The 19,413-nt window shown below is 50.2% G+C and overlaps 2 protein-coding genes and 1 long non-coding RNA gene across 20 annotated transcripts in view; 1 reads left to right on the top strand and 2 right to left on the bottom strand.

The window, feature by feature from the left end:
* LOC107317826 (class II histocompatibility antigen, B-L beta chain-like) overlaps nucleotides 1–9,998 on the bottom strand; it is a 23,337-nt gene extending 13,339 nt beyond the window's left edge. The window contains exons 1-5 of one of the 11 annotated variants that reach the window (XM_085525145.1): nucleotides 7,998–8,319; nucleotides 1,841–1,939; nucleotides 1,175–1,289; nucleotides 674–742; nucleotides 281–340 (exon numbers count right to left, since the gene is read on the bottom strand). The gene's annotated coding sequence lies outside the window, so the exon portion shown is untranslated. The other 10 variants (XM_085525144.1, XR_014937840.1, XM_085525148.1 and 7 more) reach the window with 10 other exon arrangements.
* Nucleotides 3,159–8,012, top strand: LOC146755851 (uncharacterized). The gene is made up of 2 exons (XR_014937880.1): nucleotides 3,159–3,297; nucleotides 7,570–8,012. It is a non-coding gene; the product is annotated as an uncharacterized LOC146755851 (long non-coding RNA).
* On the bottom strand, nucleotides 9,930–19,413 carry LOC146755850 (uncharacterized). 8 transcript variants are annotated; one of them, XR_014937867.1, is made up of 7 exons: nucleotides 18,083–19,413; nucleotides 17,143–17,407; nucleotides 16,064–16,226; nucleotides 11,002–11,104; nucleotides 10,852–10,915; nucleotides 10,589–10,699; nucleotides 9,930–10,491 (listed from the first exon to the last, which is right to left on the bottom strand). XR_014937867.1 is itself a non-coding variant. In XM_085525176.1 (7 exons), exons 4-7 carry the CDS (start codon nucleotides 11,099–11,101, stop codon nucleotides 10,455–10,457), a joined length of 312 nt encoding a protein of 103 aa, XP_085381302.1. In that variant the 5' UTR covers nucleotides 11,102–11,104; nucleotides 16,064–16,226; nucleotides 17,143–17,241; nucleotides 18,083–18,422; the 3' UTR covers nucleotides 9,930–10,454. The 8 variants fall into 8 exon arrangements, 3 of the variants coding, with proteins under 3 accessions (XP_085381302.1, XP_085381301.1, XP_085381303.1); XR_014937868.1 differs by having other exon boundaries at nucleotides 10,636–10,699; XR_014937869.1 differs by having other exon boundaries at nucleotides 17,143–17,241.

Genomic DNA, 19,413 nt, shown 5'->3' with positions numbered 1-19,413 from the left:
GCACTCAGCAGCTTTCCAGATACTCTCTCCAGGCCATGTAAAACAATCTTCAGAGAAGGCATAGAAGAACATTTGGCCCCTCAAGGTTTTCTTAGTGGGGAGATCTCTGATGTACGGAGACAAAGTCAATGGGATGCTGGGAGCATGCAGCACCCAAGAAACAGTGACTACCCAAGCTTCTCATGGAGAAGAAATCACCAGGCAGTGAAAAGATGAACCCCTCCTGAACTTCCACGGCCAAATTTGAGCAAAGATCATGAGATGAAGACTGGTGACTTACCTCTGGCATCCACCCCAGGCTCAGGGACACGACTTTGCTCTGGAAATGCACCAAAGGGGCCTGCAGGCACAAGAGTGATCAGACACAGGTGAGGAGAGCTTCCACTGCGCACTGGGGTCTGCTTTGTTTTTTTTCCTGCAGTGACCTGTGAGGACTGGCTGCAGGTCAGGGAATGACATGGCCCAAACAGCAAAGGTATAGGAGCAAAGATTGGCAAGGGCCGCCTTCCCACTGAAATGTTACAATTCTCCAAGTAAAAAAGTACTAATGACTGATCTGTGTACGACCTTCAAAGCACAAAAAGACTTGAAAGACCTTTGGAGGTCCTTACGTACCCAAATAAGCTATTACAGCACTAATTTTTCGACTTCCAAGGAAACAGACACAACTTACCTTGGAGTTTCCCCTGAGGCACAAAAGCAGTCTCCTTCCAGTCGTCTGGAGGAATACCAATATCATCATCTAGAATAAAGAACAGAAGAGGGATGTTCCCATTGCATGCTCTGATCTTCCTCTCCCTTAGTGACAGGGAAGGGGCCAGGTAACGGGATGGGAGACTCAGGCCTTGATTGCCAAAGCTATGGAGGGGCCAGGGTGACCTGGAGCCTGGCACTCAGCAGCTTTACAAATGCTGCCTCCTGGCCACGTGCAGCACCCCTCCGGGACCGCGTGGAAGAGCATACAAAGAAAAGGTGCCTGAACCCATCTGGGCTACAGCTGGGGGTCTCTGTTGGGAACCGGGATTTTTCTATGGGGAGCATCAGGCAGCTGGAGCATAAATGCTCATGCTTTTCCCAGCACACATCTTCCGAGTTCTCCCCTAGGACACCCCCAGGATGAAGAGCATGCTCCAGAAAGCATTTTAGGCTCCAACAGAAGGCAGCATCTACTCACTGATGATATTAATGAGAGCACAGCAAACCCCTGGTATTTGGAGGAAGAAAAAAATGCAGAGCTGTATTCATCTAATATGTTCCATATTTGTTTCTGTTAATCACGAATCTTTGCTCTGTGGTAAAGAAAAAAAAAACTCCACTCACCATTAAGAAAAGGGAGAAAAGCAGGCAGGAGACCCAAAGAACCTGAACCCAGGGAGAAGCAGATATTATGCTGAATTCAAGCCTAACCTGTCAGGAGAACTGGAATCGAAAGGAGAGAACGCAACACAGGACACAGAGTGTGACAAAAGAACATTGCTTAAGCTGCAATCTGAGCTCTGCCCGGCTTCCTCAAAAGCAGAAGAGAACGGTCTTCTGCAGGTACTCCCTCCTCTCCATCCCAGTGAGTATTTGGCACAACTGCCAATGCCAATACGTTCCTTCTGCAAATGTCACCGTTTCTGTGAAACCTTTCCAGATGACTCGTGACTAAAGCAATTTCTACTCCCTCATTCCTCAAAACCTTCCCACACAAAAGCCTTCACAGATCAGATGGTAAGAAAGAGGGAATTCTACGGCCACAGCAATAAAGCGCGCAGAAAGCCCATCTGTTGCAGACAGAGGAGTGAGCCGTGCTTAACCAACACTGCTTCAGCGCACGCTTACAGTAAGGCACACCTACCTTGCGCTGGCCACGCACGAAGCTCGTGACGCAGCTCCAGGCGGCTCTCCTGGGGCCCAGCTTCATTTCACGGCCACTCACGCTCTGCTGCTGGACATTCTGCAACGGAAAAGCCACCGGATGCAAATCCCATCCCTCGCAGATGGCATCAGACCTCCGCTCTCATGGCAGTCACCACCGCCCTGCCCTGGGCAGCGCTTCCACTGCCCTTGCTCCTGCCACAAGACACCAACGTCTGCTTCTGACGCGGCTCCACCATGGGATCCTGTATGCAATAGAAAAACACACGGAGGCTGCCAGCCACTGCAACACGCGCGCTGTGAAACCCCTGGCACTGCTGAGTCCCAAGAGCAGAGGAGAGAAGCGTTTGCCTGCCATGGACGGGCTGCGGCGGGATTGAATCCTGCCTTCGAATTGGGACACCCCCAGGGAGAGCCTCCCTGCGGACCCAAAGACTTACGGCAGCGTCAACACAGCAGGCAGAAACGAGATGTGCTCCTGACAGCCCGCACTGTTCAAAGCTCCCTCCCTCTCCCTCCCTCCACCCTATGAAGGCAGCCCTTCAAAGCTACCAACACAACCACGCCAAACCGCAGCCCGGACTTGTCCCGCTCACTGCAATCCAGACCCACTCCATCCGTACAAACCTTCATCCACGCCGTTTCTTAACCGGGCCTCGGCACCACCCGGATCTTACAGCCAGTGAGCAGCCGGCAAACGAACGGCCGTCTTCCTCTTTGAAGAGTGAGCAAAGCCCCAAAATGGAGGCAAGGTAACACTTTGCTATAGAAAGGGAAAGGGGAACTTCACAGAAACCAAGACAAAGGGTAACTGTAGATAGTTTACATTTAAAAGTGCAGGGATAGGGGGAATTACAGACACTTAGTCAAAATAAAACCAGAGAAGAGGGCAATAAAGATAAGAAGAAATTGTCCAGAGGCCTCTCACAAGAAGGATTAGATACCCCCGGGCAAGATGATGCTGACATGGGAGAACGATAACAGCAGATAACACCAAGAAGAAAACAGAAGAATTTCACCCCAAAACAACGGCAAGGGTTGCGGGGAATGGGGTCAGGGGAATGAGGGAATGGGGTCATAGGGAATGTAATGAATATGTAATCAAACTGAGGAGGAGACTATTGATTATGTATTAGCTTGACCTATATCTGTAACACACTTTTCTCCTTACGGTGTGCAAGTTTGGTGGAGCTATCCCCCTTGCACCCAGCGCTGCGCAACGCTGGAATAAACATACCTGCTTTATAACCCATCTTTGGATTATAGAGTTTGATTCCGCAAGTCAGTTTGGCACCCCAGATGGGACCCTCTCTGTTCGGCTGCAGGACCAGCTGAGAAGTGGGACGCCTTTGGCGCACCCTGAGATTTCTCGGAAGGACTCCCCTCCCTCATCTGATCACTGCAGGAGGAGACAAGAACCATCTATCGGCGGATAAGGTATGTGAAACTGGGAAACGGGGGACCCATAAGTTGTGAGGAGACGTCCTACGCAGGGCACAGTGGAGTCGACGTGCTCCCCCCAGGGATGTGAGCTCACAGATTTGGTTAGGTTGCCGGCTGGGTTAGGAGGACTCCCTAGGGAGTGCCTACAAAGGGGCCAGTAAGTCGTACGCATGGTAAAAGAGCTATTGCTCACATTCAGGTGATTGCTAATTGGGCAGAGCTTTTCTGCTCTCTTGTACAGGGTGATTTGGGTAATCCTGGGATAATTGGTATCGTACAGCACTGTCTATATAGGTGACCTAAGTCAACAACTAGCACCGGTGTTCTTAACATCTTTGGTTAAGCTTAACAAATGATATATGAAAATGTAATTTTGTTTGAATTTGTTTGTCATGTGAGCGTGGTGTGAGTGAGATGCAGCACAGCTGCGGGGCGAGTGCGGAGTCCTGACCCACGGTTCCCAGGAAAGGACGAAGCGAAAGTTGTCTCCAATACTTGTTTGTCTTTGTTTTAATACGTGTTTATTTTGTATTATTAATTACCGGTTGTTGTAAAGTATGTGGTCATAAGTCATAACAATGCTGTTGTGTCAGAAGTGGTTTTACTTATAAAAGAATACGGTGGTCTATATTAAGTTATGATGGGAAAATCACAGAGCAAAGAGGTCCCTGCGCGCTCACCCCTGGGGTGTATACTGGCACATTGGCGAGATATCGCTGGGGAACCAGGAGGAACCCTGAGCCGAAAAAAATCCTGATTAAATATTGTAATCAGTGGTGGTTGATGTATAAGCTAGAGGATAGGGACAATGAACATATAGAGGGATGGCCGTGTGGAATGAGTATCAACCCATTTATGTGATACTGTGTTCTGCCTGCGAAGAGGTGTAAGGGAGGTGGGTCAGTCAGTGCTGGCTCTGTGGCGAGAGGTTTATAACTGAACGATATGGATTGCTAAGGGAAAGTTATACGGTAGTAAGGGTGTTTATGGAAACTGAAGAACTGTGTTGTTTGATTTGTGGGTTTTGAGGGAATGGGACAAACTGTTTTGCTGGTATAAGAAAGTGTAGTTGTTAATGGCATATGGAAGTATAGTTGAGGGTACGTGGAAGTGTAACTGAGGGTACAAATAGTGGAATAGGGTACAGAGGAAAAAGGGTTAAAGAGAAAGTGAGTTTATCTGTGCTGGCATGAGAACAACCCCCCCGCACCGTTCCCCTGCAATCAGAACTCTCAGAGTGGGAGAGGGAGCCAGGGTCAGAGACTGCTGCTGTAAACAGCAAAGGGGAAGGTGGAGAGGACAGAGCACTGGAAGTGAGAATAGCCTTCATGTGCAGAGATCTGGGAAATCTGAAATCTGGGCAGCACTGGATGGCTCTGGAGAGGAGGTGAAATGTAGTGATTAGAGTTTGGAAAGTGAGAAAGTTTGGGAAGGACACAGGTTGAGGAAGGCAAAAATAAAAACAGGGATGTCAGGTCTGAAGAGAGGTGTACAATAAGAAGAAAACAAACAAACAACAACAACAACAAAAAACAAAACAAACACCTGATTGGGAATCAGAGATGTTCAGGCAATTGAGAATAATAACAGCTGTTACTGCTGTGGTGCTAGAGTAGGGCCATAGGACCCAGGGATCCCCCACGAGGAAGGGGGGGAGGGAGGCTTGAGGAGCCCAGGGAGGGCTCTGCCCCGCTGGAATGAAAGCAGTGTACAAACTGCAATGGGACACTGGTAGAGAAATCCGACCAAGCTGAGTGAGAAGGAATTGTCTCTGATTGCAGAGCTGAACAATGAGAACTTGGGAAGTTTACCCTGGCAGATACACCGATGAAACTGCAGCTAGGGAAGCAGGATAAAGTAGTTCATTTTCTGATGGATATGGGAGCTTCTTACTACCCACAGATGGTTTTGTAACAGTAGTAGGTGCTACTGCCCAACAAGAAAAGGCTTACTTTTGGAATTAATTAAATATAAGCTAAGAAAACAAGTAGGAATACAGGAATCCTTGTACCTGTACCTTACCCTGGCAAGAAAATTAATAAAACTGGAGCTAAGGGTCAAACAATATTGGCTGATTAAGATTTGTAAGTCTGACTATTAACACAAACTGGGAAAAACAATGTTATACCCCCAGGAGCCACAGCAAACTCAAATAAGACACACGTAGGGGTGTGGGCATCAGGGCCAAAAATTAAGCCCTAATACAAGTTAAAAGCAAGAGCTCACCCAGTCAGGGTAAAGTGGTGCCCTTTGAGGATATGTGACTGTAGAAGGATAAAAGAAATAATAGATAATTTTTTTGAGTTTGAATTACTAATTGAATGGGAATCCAAATACAAAACTCCAATTTTGACAATTTGCTAAATTTTCGGATAGCAAGTGCTTTAGTTTGGTAGAAGACATGAGGGCAAGTAATGGAATCGTTGAATGGATACACTCAGTGATGGAAAATCCATGCACTTTATCAACCAAGTTAAGGAATGAATAGGTGGAGTTTACCTTCTGGATTTGAGGGATGTCTCTTCTGCCTGGTTTGGCCAAAGGAAGCCTAAGGTTATTTGCCTTTGAATAGGAAAGCCCTAATAGAGGGAGAAGAGACTCAGTTAACCTGGACAGTGTTACCCAGGGTTGTGAGAACAGCTTAATGATTTTTGAGAACCGGTCAACTCGTGAGCCTGAGACCTGGGATCCTCCATCCTAGGGTGGAACTTCACTGGAGCATGTGGATGCCACAGTGACAAAAGGACTGTGTATAATAGACTGAGAGTTTGCTGAGTCTCTTGGTTTACAGAAAGCACAAATAACTCAGAAATTACAGCTGGACTTAGAACCTTAAGGACTGCCAAGAAAGAAGCCATCTGCTAAGCCCCTGAGCTGCAAACTGTCAAGGAACTCCATACGTTCCCAGGAATGACAGGAGGGTGCTGACCATGGATGGCCAGGGTGCCTGAGGGCAGTGGCTGCACTAGTGCTCAATATTCAAGAAGCCCATAAATCTACACTGGGCCAAAGGATACCAGTTTTAATATCTCATACAGTGTTTACCGTATTGGTGACAAAAGGGGGACACTGGTTCATTGGTTCTCACCCCAAAGACTCCTGAAATACCAGGCCATCCTGGTAAAGCAGGGTGATGTAGAAATAATTGTGACTAATATTGTCAATCCAGTATCTTTCCTTAGTGGAACTCCCGGAGAACCAGTATTACATGACTGCTTTGAAACAACTGAAGCTGCACATTCCAGCCGGTCAGTCGAACTTGAAGGACAAACCCTTAGAAGATGCAGAAGACACCTGGTTTACCAGCAGCCGCAGTTTTATGAGACAAGGAGACTGTAAGGCAGGACATGCAGTAACTGCTACTGACCAGGTAATCGAAGCACAACCACCAGCTGTGGGGACTTCCCCTCAGAAGACTGAAATAACTACCTTGACAAGAGCTTTCATCATATGGACAAATATGTGTTTGGGTGCCACACGCTCATAGTACCATCTGAAAAGAGCAAGGATTGCTCACACACAAGGAAAACAGCCTGATGTAAATCTATCAATGGCTATTATATGTTGTAAAGGACATCAGAAATGTAACACTGTACAGGAAACAGAAAATCAGATGATAGATCAGGTGGCAGAACAGGCAGTTGAAGAGGGCTTCAATTCCAGACGGTAAACTTAAAATCTCTGAAGCCAAGTCAAAACCTGTAAAATATTCTAAAGAGAACAGGAGTCCAATTAATGATTTAGAAAGGAAGAGAGCAAGCTGACAGATGGGTGCATGCCCAAATGGACACACAGTTATGCCCTTTAGTATTTTATGGAAATTGGTTATAAGGGAAGATAAGAGAATATATTGGGCAAACCAACACTACAAAGTACAGTACCAGTACCAGGAACAGAGCACAAGTGCGCATCACGGGAAAGGGCCTTCCAGGGAAACAGTGGCAAATTGATTTCACAGAACTCCCAAGAAAAGGGGGGGTATCGCTGTATGAAAATTTCTGTAACCTTAGAAACAATTCAGGATGCTGCTGCAGATGCCTGATGGACAATACAAGAGGAGGTATCCTGTTTATCCAAAGTTGCATTGCAACATGGAGTAGGCAGGGATAACACCGATTGGGGAATAGTTTTCTCTGGACCATGGGATAAACTTACTAGTTGCGAAATTTAGGATGACTAAAACAGTTTTTCTTAGTCTGCATCACCTTGCTACTCTTGGTGTATTTTACTTGTGTTGTTATAAGATGCTTTTTGTGTCTGTGCCAGGATACCAGAAGAGAATATGGGGTTTGGAAGAGACATGAGCTGAGACAAAAGGTAGAGAGTGGAGCCTATTTTGAGACCCATTAAGAATCTAGCAGGTAAAAGCCTGCCAGAAGAAATTGTCCGGAGACCTCTGACAAGAAGAAGGATTAGATACCCCCGGGCAAGATGATGCTGACATGGGAGAACGATACCAGCAGATAACACCAAGAAGAAAACAGAAGAAGAATTTCACCCCAAAACAACGGCAAGGGTCGCGGGGAATGGGGTCCTAGGGAATGTAATGAATATGTAATCAAACTGAGGAGGAGACTATTGATTACGTATTAGCTTAACCTATATCTGTAACACACTTTTCTCCTTACGGTGTGCAAGTTTGGTGGAGCTCTCCCGCTTGCACCCGGCGCTGCGCAACGCTGGAATAAACATACCTGCTTTAGAACCCATCTTTGGGTTATAGAGTTTGATTCCGCAAGTCATCTTCCTGCCGCACAGCCCAGCACGGCCGGAGCCGCACCACACGATCCGGGCCGGGGCCGGCTCAGGCTCTGCCTCCAGGCTTTTGGGGCCGGCCGGGTGACTCCGCAGCACAGCGAGACCGTGGAGCCGCCCGGGAGCCGCCTCTGGGTGCCGGCAGCGCCGCGAGCTCCTCCCCCGACAGCCCCTCCGTGCCCCCGCCCCGAGGCCCGACCCCGTTCGCAGCACAGAGCCCGCTCCTCCCGGCCCCGCTCATGGCCGCCATGCCGCCATGGCCCGGAAGTGCTCTCCGCCGCCTGCAGGAAGCACTTCCTGTCACTGGCACTGGCACTGTCACGTGGCTCAGGCCGGGCTGGGGCCTGTTGGGGGGGGGCGGCTGCCGGAAAAGGACCCAAAATTCACGTCTCATTTCGTGTCTTTCCTCTCGCTTTCCTTCCTTTACCTTCCCCTTCCCTTCCTTCCTTCCTCGCCCTCGTCCCCTTCCCTTCACCACCTCCCTGTGTCCATTCCAGTGCCTGGCCACCCTTTCTGAGCAGTAATACCTCGTAGTGTCCAGCCTGAATCTCCCCTGTCGCAGCTTGAAGCCATTCCCTCTGGTCCTATCATTAATGACACGAGAGAAGAGGCCGAGCCCCAGCTCACTACAGCCTCCCTTCAGGAAGTTAGAGAGAGCAATGAGGTCTCCCCTGAGCCTCCTCTTCTCCAGGCTGAACAATCCCAGCTCCCTCAGCCGCTCCTCATACGGCCTGTGCTCCAGACCCCTCACCAGCTTTGTTGCCCTCCTCTGAACGCGTTCCAGGGCCTCGATGTCTTTCTTGCACTGAGGGGCCCAAAACTGAACACAGCACTCGAGCTGCGGCCTCATCAGTGCTGAGAACAGGGGGACAATCACCTCTCTGCTCCTGCTGGCAACACTGTTTCCCATGCAGGCCAGGATGCCCTCGGCCTTCTTATTATACAGCAAAGGAATCCCCTGAAAAGGAAACCACAATATCTGGCAACATGAAACAAAGTTCTGATTCGTAAAAGACTGGCAGCAAGGCCTGAATCTCTTGTGTCATCTGCTCTTGATGTATCACATTAGCACTAGGTGGAATGCAGAAGCTTCCTGAGACGTGATAATCAAAACCTGGTCCAATGCCTTTAAAAAAGCCTTTAAGAGATTACTCCTCCTTGTCTGTTTAAAATAAACTTAGGTAATACAAAAGGTTGGAAAATTTTTGGACAACTCCCCAGGGCCGGGCTTTGGAAGGCCGTATTGACGAGAGTCAATCAAGCTCCGGCTGCAGGCGTATATGTGTGTGCCAGTTCTTTAACACAGTAGAAATCACAACTTGCTGCATGATCAAAATTCTACATGTGCTACTCCTGAACCCCAATGACTTCCAACGGTGTTAAATTACCCCTTGATCTCAAAGCAGAACAAAACAACAAAATGCCACACCAATAGTGAATACATAAAAACAAACAACTCCTTGGGCCTCAAGGGGAGGCTGATGCACAGGCCACGGCTGCCAGCGTGCAGCTGGGCTTCCCAGGGCAAACAGCAACACACGGTGCATCCATCAGAAGCTGAAAGGGCCCTCAGGGAAGAGAGGCCAACTCAAGGGGCTGAGCACGGGACACCCTTCTTCCTGCCGGGCTGCTTCCCCTCCTCTGGTTTCTTTCTGTCAGTCCTCAGAGAGCAAGGAGATGCTCACAGCCTGTCACCAGCACTTACGGGTTGGCTGAAAGGCCACAGGTTGGGAAGACCAACAAGGAAACGGGGGAAAACCTGCACTGCACCATGTCAAGGGAGAGACGTGAAGCCGACCGCTTCATCGCCCTGCGATTGCCAGCCCGAGCGAGGGACGTTCTGACCAGCTACTGAAAGAGGCAGCACCAGGTTTAGAAAGTTCGCTTCAATTTTATTGCGTACAAGAAGATTTGGCTTCTATTTATTGCCCCGCCCACACCCCAAAATGAAACCCCAGTGCCCAGGATTGCCGCTTAGCAATCAGTCACTCAGCCTCCAGTCAGACCCAAGGAGAAGCCAAACCCCGGGGCTACGTCACCTCCTCCCTCTCCAGTCCCAGCCAGCCCTATTTCAACCTAACCCTACACCAGGCCTGGACCTCAAGAGACACACCCTGAAGGAACGCAGCGTCTCCAGCTCTTGCCATACACCAAGTCCTGCCTATGTGAAGCCCTCATTGCTTCTAACGCAGCACAAGTCCTTCCTGTCCAGTTCACTTCCATCATCTCCACCGTCCATGACAGGGAAAGCACGGCTATGCCAGTAAACTGGGCTGTTGAGTCAGCAGCTCTTGGTGCCACCTCCGAGGAAGCGTTGCAGGTGGTTCTGCTGTCCTTTGTAGCTTCTTGCTCAAGCCCTCATCGTTGCTTTCTGCTTTCCTTCTCGGCTTTCTTCCTCAGCTGAGTAGCGCTTGCCTTGCCTCGGCAAGCTTGCTGCAAGAGGGAAAAAAGAGGCACTATTTCACTCACGCACGCTGCCAGCACAGTCTGACTTAGAGAGCTGCTCGCAAGATATCCCTGGGCTACAAACCCAAGAACAAGGAAGGACACAAAAGTCACATCTGCATTGTCTGTTACCGCATGCCAAGGAAGAGTCCTCACACTCGAGCACTGCCCCACTTGCAGCTGAGGGGAGGAGGAGCTGGAAAGGACAGGTGGACAGAAAAGAAGGGAAAAGCTGAAGAGGCGAGAATCAACTTCTCCCCGAGGCAGATCACACCTTTGTGGCCACTCTTTTAGGAATGCTCACCATTCCTAATCCTAGCGTTAGCAAGATGAAAATTCACCACCTACCTTTCCACGCTCCTCGCGTACGCACTGAGGGCCGTGCCGTGGCTGTGCTGCACAACACCAGCGACTGAAAGAAAGCACGCAGAGAGCGGATCTGTTGCAGACAGTGCCAGGAGCTGTGCTTGAACAACGCTTTCGGTAAGGCACTCCTACCTTGCAATGGCCACACTTTGGGAGCTCTGGGACACAGCCACGTGTTGCTCTCCTGAGTCCCAGCTCCATTTCTCAGCCCACTCACGCTCTGCTCCTCCATGTTCTGCAAAGGAAAAGTCCCAAGAGGGAAATTCAGTTCATCGCAGATGTCATCAAACTGTCAGGGCAGTCGCACTCATTGCTCGGGGTGAGCAACCAGCTGCATGCTTACCCAAGGAGCAGCGGTTACTTTTACTTGAGTATAACAGCCAATGCCTGACTGCAAGTACGAACACTAACCTATGCCTAACTCTAAAATAACAACAGAAACCTATACCTAACTCTAAAATAACAACAAAAACCTATACCTAACTCTAAAATAACAACAAAAACCTATACCTAACCCTAAAGAACAAACAGGAACCTATGCCTAACTCTAAAAAACGAACAGGAACCTATCCCTAACACTAAAACTAAACTGAACACTAACACTAACCTAACACTACCATCAAAACAAAGAACATAACAAACACCTAACCTAACAGGGGGAAGATGGAACTGGGGGCCCACAGAACCAGAGGAGCAACAAGGTGGAGGAGCAGAAGATGTTAAATAATGCCACCCAGCTAACGCTGGGGGCAGGGGCCGCGCAGCAGGAAAGGAGCCGAGTGCCTGGACCAGCGATGGTGAAGCTGTGACCATGCCAACGCGGGGCCTGGCACGGTGGTGTGGTGCCAGGCCAGCTATGCCGCGGGCGGATCCACGTCCATGGGCTCCTCTGGAGGGGGATCCACCTCCATCGGTTACTCCGGAGGGGGATCCACCTCCATCGGTTCCTCCGGAGGGGGATCCACCTCCATCGGTTCCTCCGGAGGGGGATCCACCTCCATCGCTTCCTCCGGAGGGGGATCCACCTCCATAGGCTCCACATGGGTGGTGGTCACAGGGCTGGTCCAGGCATGATGGATAATGGCTCTCTTACCCCTCCTCTGCCTGATGGTCATGGCGGGCCCCCTCCTCCTTCTGACTCCTAGGGCCCCCAGCTCCATCCTCCCACCAGAAACTTCAACCCTCGCCCTCTTTGCAGCAGGCATGGCTGTTAACTGCCACAACTGTCAGAGGCATGCGGCAACGGTGACCATGGTGACATGGAGAGGGTTCTAAAATGGCGGCCGCACTGCTGGCACTGGAGTTCCACATAGGATGAGGAGGGGGCTGGAGGGCAGGGCATGGTACGGGAGCTACAAGGTGCTCCCTGTGCCCAGCGGGCAGCCCTTCTCTCTGGCCAGCAAGAGGGCACAGACGAGCCGGCCCCAAGTAAAGGGCCCTCGGCCTCCTTCACCCTCCTTCACCCTCCCCCTTCTTCCACAAGGGAATCTTTTTGGGCTGCCATACTGTTGTGGTTTTGTATTTTTTTCTATTGGTATTTCACATCATAACATCATCTGGAGATCATAGATTGATCAGTCAATCATATTGATCTAGATAAGTCCGTGACACAGACGCAGCACGCAGCAGCTCCTGATGGGGCTCCTGAGCTGAGCACCAACAACGGCAGGCTCCAAAGGGGACCTGACTACGCCTGCCTCCTGGGACACACAAGCTCTGCTTTCCATAGTCGCACCCAGCGCCTCTCCTTGTGCGGCACCTCGGCGGATTCAACCCTTACCTACAATTAAGACCTCTGACTGAATTGGAATTCCAGTCACTCTGATTACACCCCACATCCCTGCTGCAGGCCCTCCCACATGCCCACGTGCTGCACCCAGCCACACCGGCTGCCACAGCCCCGCAGCCAGGCGGGGGTTGGTGCTTCATGATCCTTGAGGTCCCTTCCAACCCGGGTCATTCTGTGATTCTGTGATCGGGTTGAAGGGGCTGGCACTGCCCTGAAGGTGAGCGAGAGAAGTTGGCAAAGGAAGGGTGAGTGGCGGGATCCGAGGAGGGCGTTTTGTGTTTGTGTGCGTGTCTGTTGTTTGCCTGATGTGTTTGTGTGCGTTGTTGTTTCAGGTGTCTGAGTGAGGACTCCCTGTGGGAACTGGCAGCAAGCAAAGGAATGGATCGACGGGCCTGGCCGCCGTGTTGGACTGCGGCTGTGGAGCCAACGAAGGTGTGTCCAGTGTCCTTCCTTACATCATTGACTATGTATGAGGTGTACCTATATCTGTGTAACCATTTTACAAGTCAGGGTGCAGGTTTTTGGTGGGGTCCTGACAGTTCCTCAGCTAGAACCCTCTTACCCCTTTGAGACAGGCCGCTTCCGTCTGTAGCTGTCATGCCAGGAGCCAAATAAATTGCCCCATGGTGAAAAACACCAAGACTCCTATGTCTGCACCGACTCTTTAACCATTTGTTTAAGAGGTGGGTTTTTAGGTCCAACTCAGTATCCCTCCCTGCCACTGAAAGTACAGATGCAATAACCACCCGCACACCTGTTCCTTCGATTACCCGCCCCAGTCCCCTGAAATCATCTTTGATAGCCTTCAGGCTTTTTTTACTAACTTCTTCACTGCCAGCCTGAACTATCAGCAGGGGATAGTAGACAGAAGGGCAGATCAGACTGGGAAGTCTCCCAGCAATGTCCCTGACCCGTGCCCAGGGGAGGGAGCACACCTCCCTGCGGGTAGGGTCGGGCCAGCATATAGGGCCTTCCATTCCTCGCCAGTAGGGTTGTGCGCCCATGATGGCAGTAATGAACAAACTGCTGCATCACAAAGATCTTGGCCTGATTAGAAATCTTTGAGTAATGCTGTTACAGCAGACAGAATGTGCTAAGCGCAAGTAGTCTCCTGCACTTCACATCCTTGCTACTTTGTTCTGGGTGTTGTCACTGAGCAGCGTCTAACACAAATTCTGCCCCGGTCAGCTGGCTGCCTGAGCTTGAGCCCTGATGGCAACACTGTGTGCTTACCCAGGAGCAGCGGTTACTTTTACTTGAGTGTAGCAGCCAATGCCTGACTGTAAGTACGAACACTAACCTATGCCTAACTCTAAAATAACAACAGAAACCTATACCTAACCCTAAAGAACAAACAGGAACCTATGCCTAACTCTAAAGAACAAACAGGAACCTATCCCTAACGCTAAAACTAAACTGAACACTAACACTAACCTAACACAACCATCAAAACAAAGAACAGAGCAAACACCTAACTACAACAGGGGGAAGAAGGAACTGGGGGCCCACAGAACCGGAGGAGCAACGAGGTGGAGGAGAAGAAGATGTTAAATAATGCCACCCAGCTCATGCTGGGGGCAGGGGCCACGCAGCAGGAAAGGAGCCGAGTGCCTGGACCAGCGATGGTGAAGCTGTGACCATGCCAACGGTCATGACCATGACCACGGTGGTGTGGTGCCAGGCCAGCTATGCCGCGGGCGGATCCACGTCCATGGGCTCCTCTGGAGGGGGATCCACCTCCATCGGTTCCTCCGGAGGGGGATCCACCTCCATCGGCTCCACATGGGTGGTGGTCACAGGGCTGGTCCAGGCATGATGGAAACGGGCTCCTTTCCCCCTCCTCCATTTGATGGTTATGGCGGGCACCCTCCTCCTCTTCGGTTCTGGGGCCCCCAGCTCCTTCTCCCACTTAAATCCTCACTACATTCCTCTCGCCCTCGCTTCGTGCTGGACATGGCTGCTACCTGCCCAGCACTCTCAGAGGTGAGTGAGTCGGGTGGAGCCGCAGCAACCAAGGTGACAGCTGTGACATGGGGAAGATTCCAAAATGGCACCTGTGCTGCTGGGAGTGGTGTTCCGCATAGGATGAGGAGGGGGCTGGAGGGCAGGGCACGGCACGGGAGCTACAAGGCACTCACTGTGTCCAGCGGGCAGCCCTTCTCTCCGGCCAGCAAGAGGGCACAGAGAGCTGGCCCCGAGAAAAGGGCCCTCGGCCTCCTTCACCCTCCCCCTCCTTTCATAAGGAAATCCCCACTTTGGGCTGGGCACCCACATGGAATCATTGAAACTACAACCTACTACTTTGCTTCTACAGCAAGACTATTGTACTGAAATACTACTGTACTTAAAAGCACCTGCAATCACACTACACTCGTTTTTAATATTAAACTCTCAAACTTTCATAGCAAATAATAACATCCGCTCACAAAGAAAATGTGGAGAGGCCACAAAAGAGAAATACCACTCATGAAAACATTTGTATTTAGACATTCAAACTAACAACGTACTTTGTCTTTACCTAACCGTACCATTCTGTGCTAGAAATACGATGTTTTGCTGTAGAGTATAACTTGGAGAACCCAAAAGCAGCTAAAACCTGCTCCACTCAGTAATTTGACCATCCGCTGATATTTGGTTCTTTGCTCCCTTGCTTTCTAGTTGCTCACTCTTTAGACACACGCAAATCACATTGTCAAGGACTACAAAAACACTGTTAGCCAAAAAATTTATGCTGGCAGAATCTTAACGTTAGAAACGTGTAAATTGGTTGCAAAGAAGAAAGTGAAGACCAACACAGTAACCAAATACTAACTGATACATAAGGCTTCTCTCACACATCCTGAAAACAGAACCGCCAGCCTTAATGAACTTTGCTCTTCAGACACTGACTGAAATGCAAGTATTACCTTGTCATGGTTTAATAATTTTGTAATTTTGCTATCAGTATTCCACATCATAACATCATATAAAGCATGAATAGTTTTACTGAATCTGCAACTTACAGAAGAAGACTACATCTCCCAGAGAACAACACGAGGTCACGGGACCTGGACACTATATTAACTCTGTCGCAGGCTAGACTGACGTCTTTCGAGTTCTGGCGTTCAGGGGAGTGTGTGGGAGCCTTCACCGTTTCGCCTAGATTTACAGTAGGCCTCTCGGTTTCGGGACTCATTCTCTCTCCTATTTTGCTTGATTCGTTAGCTCAATTTTCAATTATATTGTATTATACTGTGTTATCCTGTATTTCGATATAGTAATTTAGTAAATAAGTGTGCCTCCTTAGATTGTTGCTGCTGTTTTCTTTTCCTAATTAACTTTTTTTCCTTTCGGCCTAGGGCCCCTGCTGGGCCCACAGTCCCTGTCACGGACGCAGGTGGATTTTTAGTTTAAACCGTGACATACCTGTAGCAGCCTGGATCTGGCAATAGTCAAAGAATCCTTTACGTCCAGCTCCTTAGCATCAAAAGACCACAGATACTGCTGGGGCAGAATTTCATTGAAGCCTTCAAAAGAAGCTTGTGTCTGTTCCTCAGTGCCTCGGGAAAGTCTCCATTCTGCTACCAGCCTGGAAAAGACACAGAAGGATCATTTAAAACAGGCTACGCTAACCCAAGTTCATCTTTGTTAGTTTGTTTTGAAATGAACCGTAAGCTGTGTTAAGAAAAATGATGGAAAGTGCTGGGGATAGAGCACTGTGTAACTGTATTCTAATTGTATTCCCAACCTTCACCCTGCGCAAACAATTTTAAGTTAAAACCCTATGTTTCCAACCACTCAACTGCAGAAAGCATTTTAGGCTCCAGCAGAAGGCAGCATCTACTCACTGATGATATTAATGAGAGCACAGGAGTCCCTTGCTGTTCGGAGGAAGAAAAAAATGCAGAGCTGTGTTCATCTAATATGTTCCATATTTGTTTCTGTCAATCACGAAACTTTGCTCTGTGGTAGAAACTCCACTCTCCATTAAGAAAAGGGAGAAAAGCAGGCAGGAGACCCAAAGAACCTGAACCCAGGGAGAAGCAGATATTATGCTGAATTCAAGCCTAACCTGTCAGGAGAACTGGAATCGAAAGGAGAGAACGCAACACAGGACACAGAGTGTGACAAAAGAACATTGCTTAAGCTGCAATCTGAGCTCTGCCCGGCTTCCTCAAAACCAGAAGAGAACGGTCTTCTGCAGGTACTCCCTCCTCTCCATCCCAGTGAGTATTTGGCACAACTGCCAATGCCAATACGTTCCTTCTGCAAATGTCACCGTTTCTGTGAAACCTTTCCAGATGACTCGTGACTAAAGCAATTTCTACTCCCTCATTCCTCAAAACCTTCCCACACAAAAGCCTTCACAGATCAGATGGTAAGAAAGAGGGAATTCTACGGCCACAGCAATAAAGCGCGCAGAAAGCCCATCTGTTGCAGACAGAGGAGTGAGCCGTGCTTAACCAACACTGCTTCAGCGCACGCTTACAGTAAGGCACACCTACCTTGCGCTGGCCACGCACGAAGCTCGTGACGCAGCTCCAGGCGGCTCTCCTGGGGCCCAGCTTCATTTCACGGCCACTCACGCTCTGCTGCTGGACATTCTGCAACGGAAAAGCCACCGGATGCAAATCCCATCCCTCGCAGATGGCATCAGACCTCCGCTCTCATGGCAGTCACCACTGCCCTGCCCTGGGCAGCGCTTCCACTGCCCTTGCTCCTGCCACAAGACACCAACGTCTGCTTCTGACGCGGCTCCACCATGGGATCCTGTATGCAATAGAGAAACACACGGAGGCTGCCAGCCACTGCAACACGCGCGCTGTGAAACCCCTGGCACTGCTGAGTCCCAAGAGCAGAGGAGAGAAGCGTTTGCCTGCCATGGACGGGCTGCGGCGGGATTGAATCCTGCCTTCGAATCGGGACACCCCCAGGGAGAGCCTCCCTGGGGACCCAAAGACTGAAATGGAGGCAAGGTAACACTCTGCTATAGAAAGGGAAAGGGGAACTTCACAGAATCCGAGACAAAGGGTAACTGCAGATAGTTTACATTTAAAAGTGCAGGGATAGGGGGAATTACAGACACTTAGTCAAAATAAAACCAGAGAAGAGGGAAATAAAGATAAGAAGAAATTGTCCGGAGACCTCTGACAAGAAGAAGGATTAGATACCCCCGGGCAAGATTATGCTGACATGGGAGAACGATACCAGCAGATAACACCAAGAAGAAAACAGAAGAAGAATTTCACCCCAAAACAACGGCAAGGGTCGCGGGGAACGGGGTCCTAGGGAATGTAATGAATATGTAATCAAACTGAGGAGGAGACTATTGATTACGTATTAGCTTAACCTATATCTGTAACACACTTTTCTCCTTACGGTGTGCAAGTTTGGTGGAGCTCTCCCGCTTGCACCCGGCGCTGCGCAACGCTGGAATAAACATACCTGCTTTAGAACCCATCTTTGGGTTATAGAGTTTGATTCCGCAAGTCATCTTCCTGCCGCACAGCCCAGCACGGCCGGAGCCGCACCACACGATCCGGGCCGGGGCCGGCTCAGGCTCTGCCTCCAGGCTTTTGGGGCCGGCCGGGTGACTCCGCAGCACAGCGAGACCGTGGAGCCGCCCGGGAGCCGCCTCTGGGTGCCGGCAGCGCCGCGAGCTCCTCCCCCGACAGCCCCTCCGTGCCCCCGCCCCGAGGCCCGACCCCGTTCGCAGCACAGAGCCCGCTCCTCCCGGCCCCGCTCATGGCCGCCATGCCGCCATGGCCCGGAAGTGCTCTCCGCCGCCTGCAGGAAGCACTTCCTGTCACTGGCACTGGCACTGTCACGTGGCTCAGGCCGGGCTGGGGCCTGTTGGGGGGGGGCGGCTGCCGGAAAAGGACCCAAAATTCACGTCTCATTTCGTGTCTTTCCTCTCGCTTTCCTTCCTTTACCTTCCCCTTCCCTTCCTTCCTTCCTCGCCCTCGTCCCCTTCCCTTCACCACCTCCCTGTGTCCATTCCAGTGCCTGGCCACCCTTTCTGAGCAGTAATACCTCGTAGTGTCCAGCCTGAATCTCCCCTGTCGCAGCTTGAAGCCATTCCCTCTGGTCCTATCATTAATGACACGAGAGAAGAGGCCGAGCCCCAGCTCACTACAGCCTCCCTTCAGGAAGTTAGAGAGAGCAATGAGGTCTCCCCTGAGCCTCCTCTTCTCCAGGCTGAACAATCCCAGCTCCCTCAGCCGCTCCTCATACGGCCTGTGCTCCAGACCCCTCACCAGCTTTGTTGCCCTCCTCTGAACGCGTTCCAGGGCCTCGATGTCTTTCTTGCACTGAGGGGCCCAAAACTGAACACAGCACTCGAGCTGCGGCCTCATCAGTGCTGAGAACAGGGGGACAATCACCTCTCTGCTCCTGCTGGCAACACTGTTTCCCATGCAGGCCAGGATGCCCTCGGCCTTCTTATTATACAGCAAAGGAATCCCCTGAAAAGGAAACCACAATATCTGGCAACATGAAACAAAGTTCTGATTCGTAAAAGACTGGCAGCAAGGCCTGAATCTCTTGTGTCATCTGCTCTTGATGTATCACATTAGCACTAGGTGGAATGCAGAAGCTTCCTGAGACGTGATAATCAAAACCTGGTCCAATGCCTTTAAAAAAGCCTTTAAGAGATTACTCCTCCTTGTCTGTTTAAAATAAACTTAGGTAATACAAAAGGTTGGAAAATTTTTGGACAACTCCCCAGGGCCGGGCTTTGGAAGGCCGTATTGACGAGAGTCAATCAAGCTCCGGCT

This window comes from Coturnix japonica, chromosome 29 (assembly GCF_054131305.1).
Source record: "Coturnix japonica strain WE chromosome 29, WE-NBRP24, whole genome shotgun sequence".
NCBI lineage: Eukaryota > Metazoa > Chordata > Aves > Galliformes > Phasianidae > Coturnix > Coturnix japonica.
The sequence above is the reverse complement of the archived record's forward strand: the minus strand, read 5'-3'. Positions and strand labels throughout refer to the sequence as shown.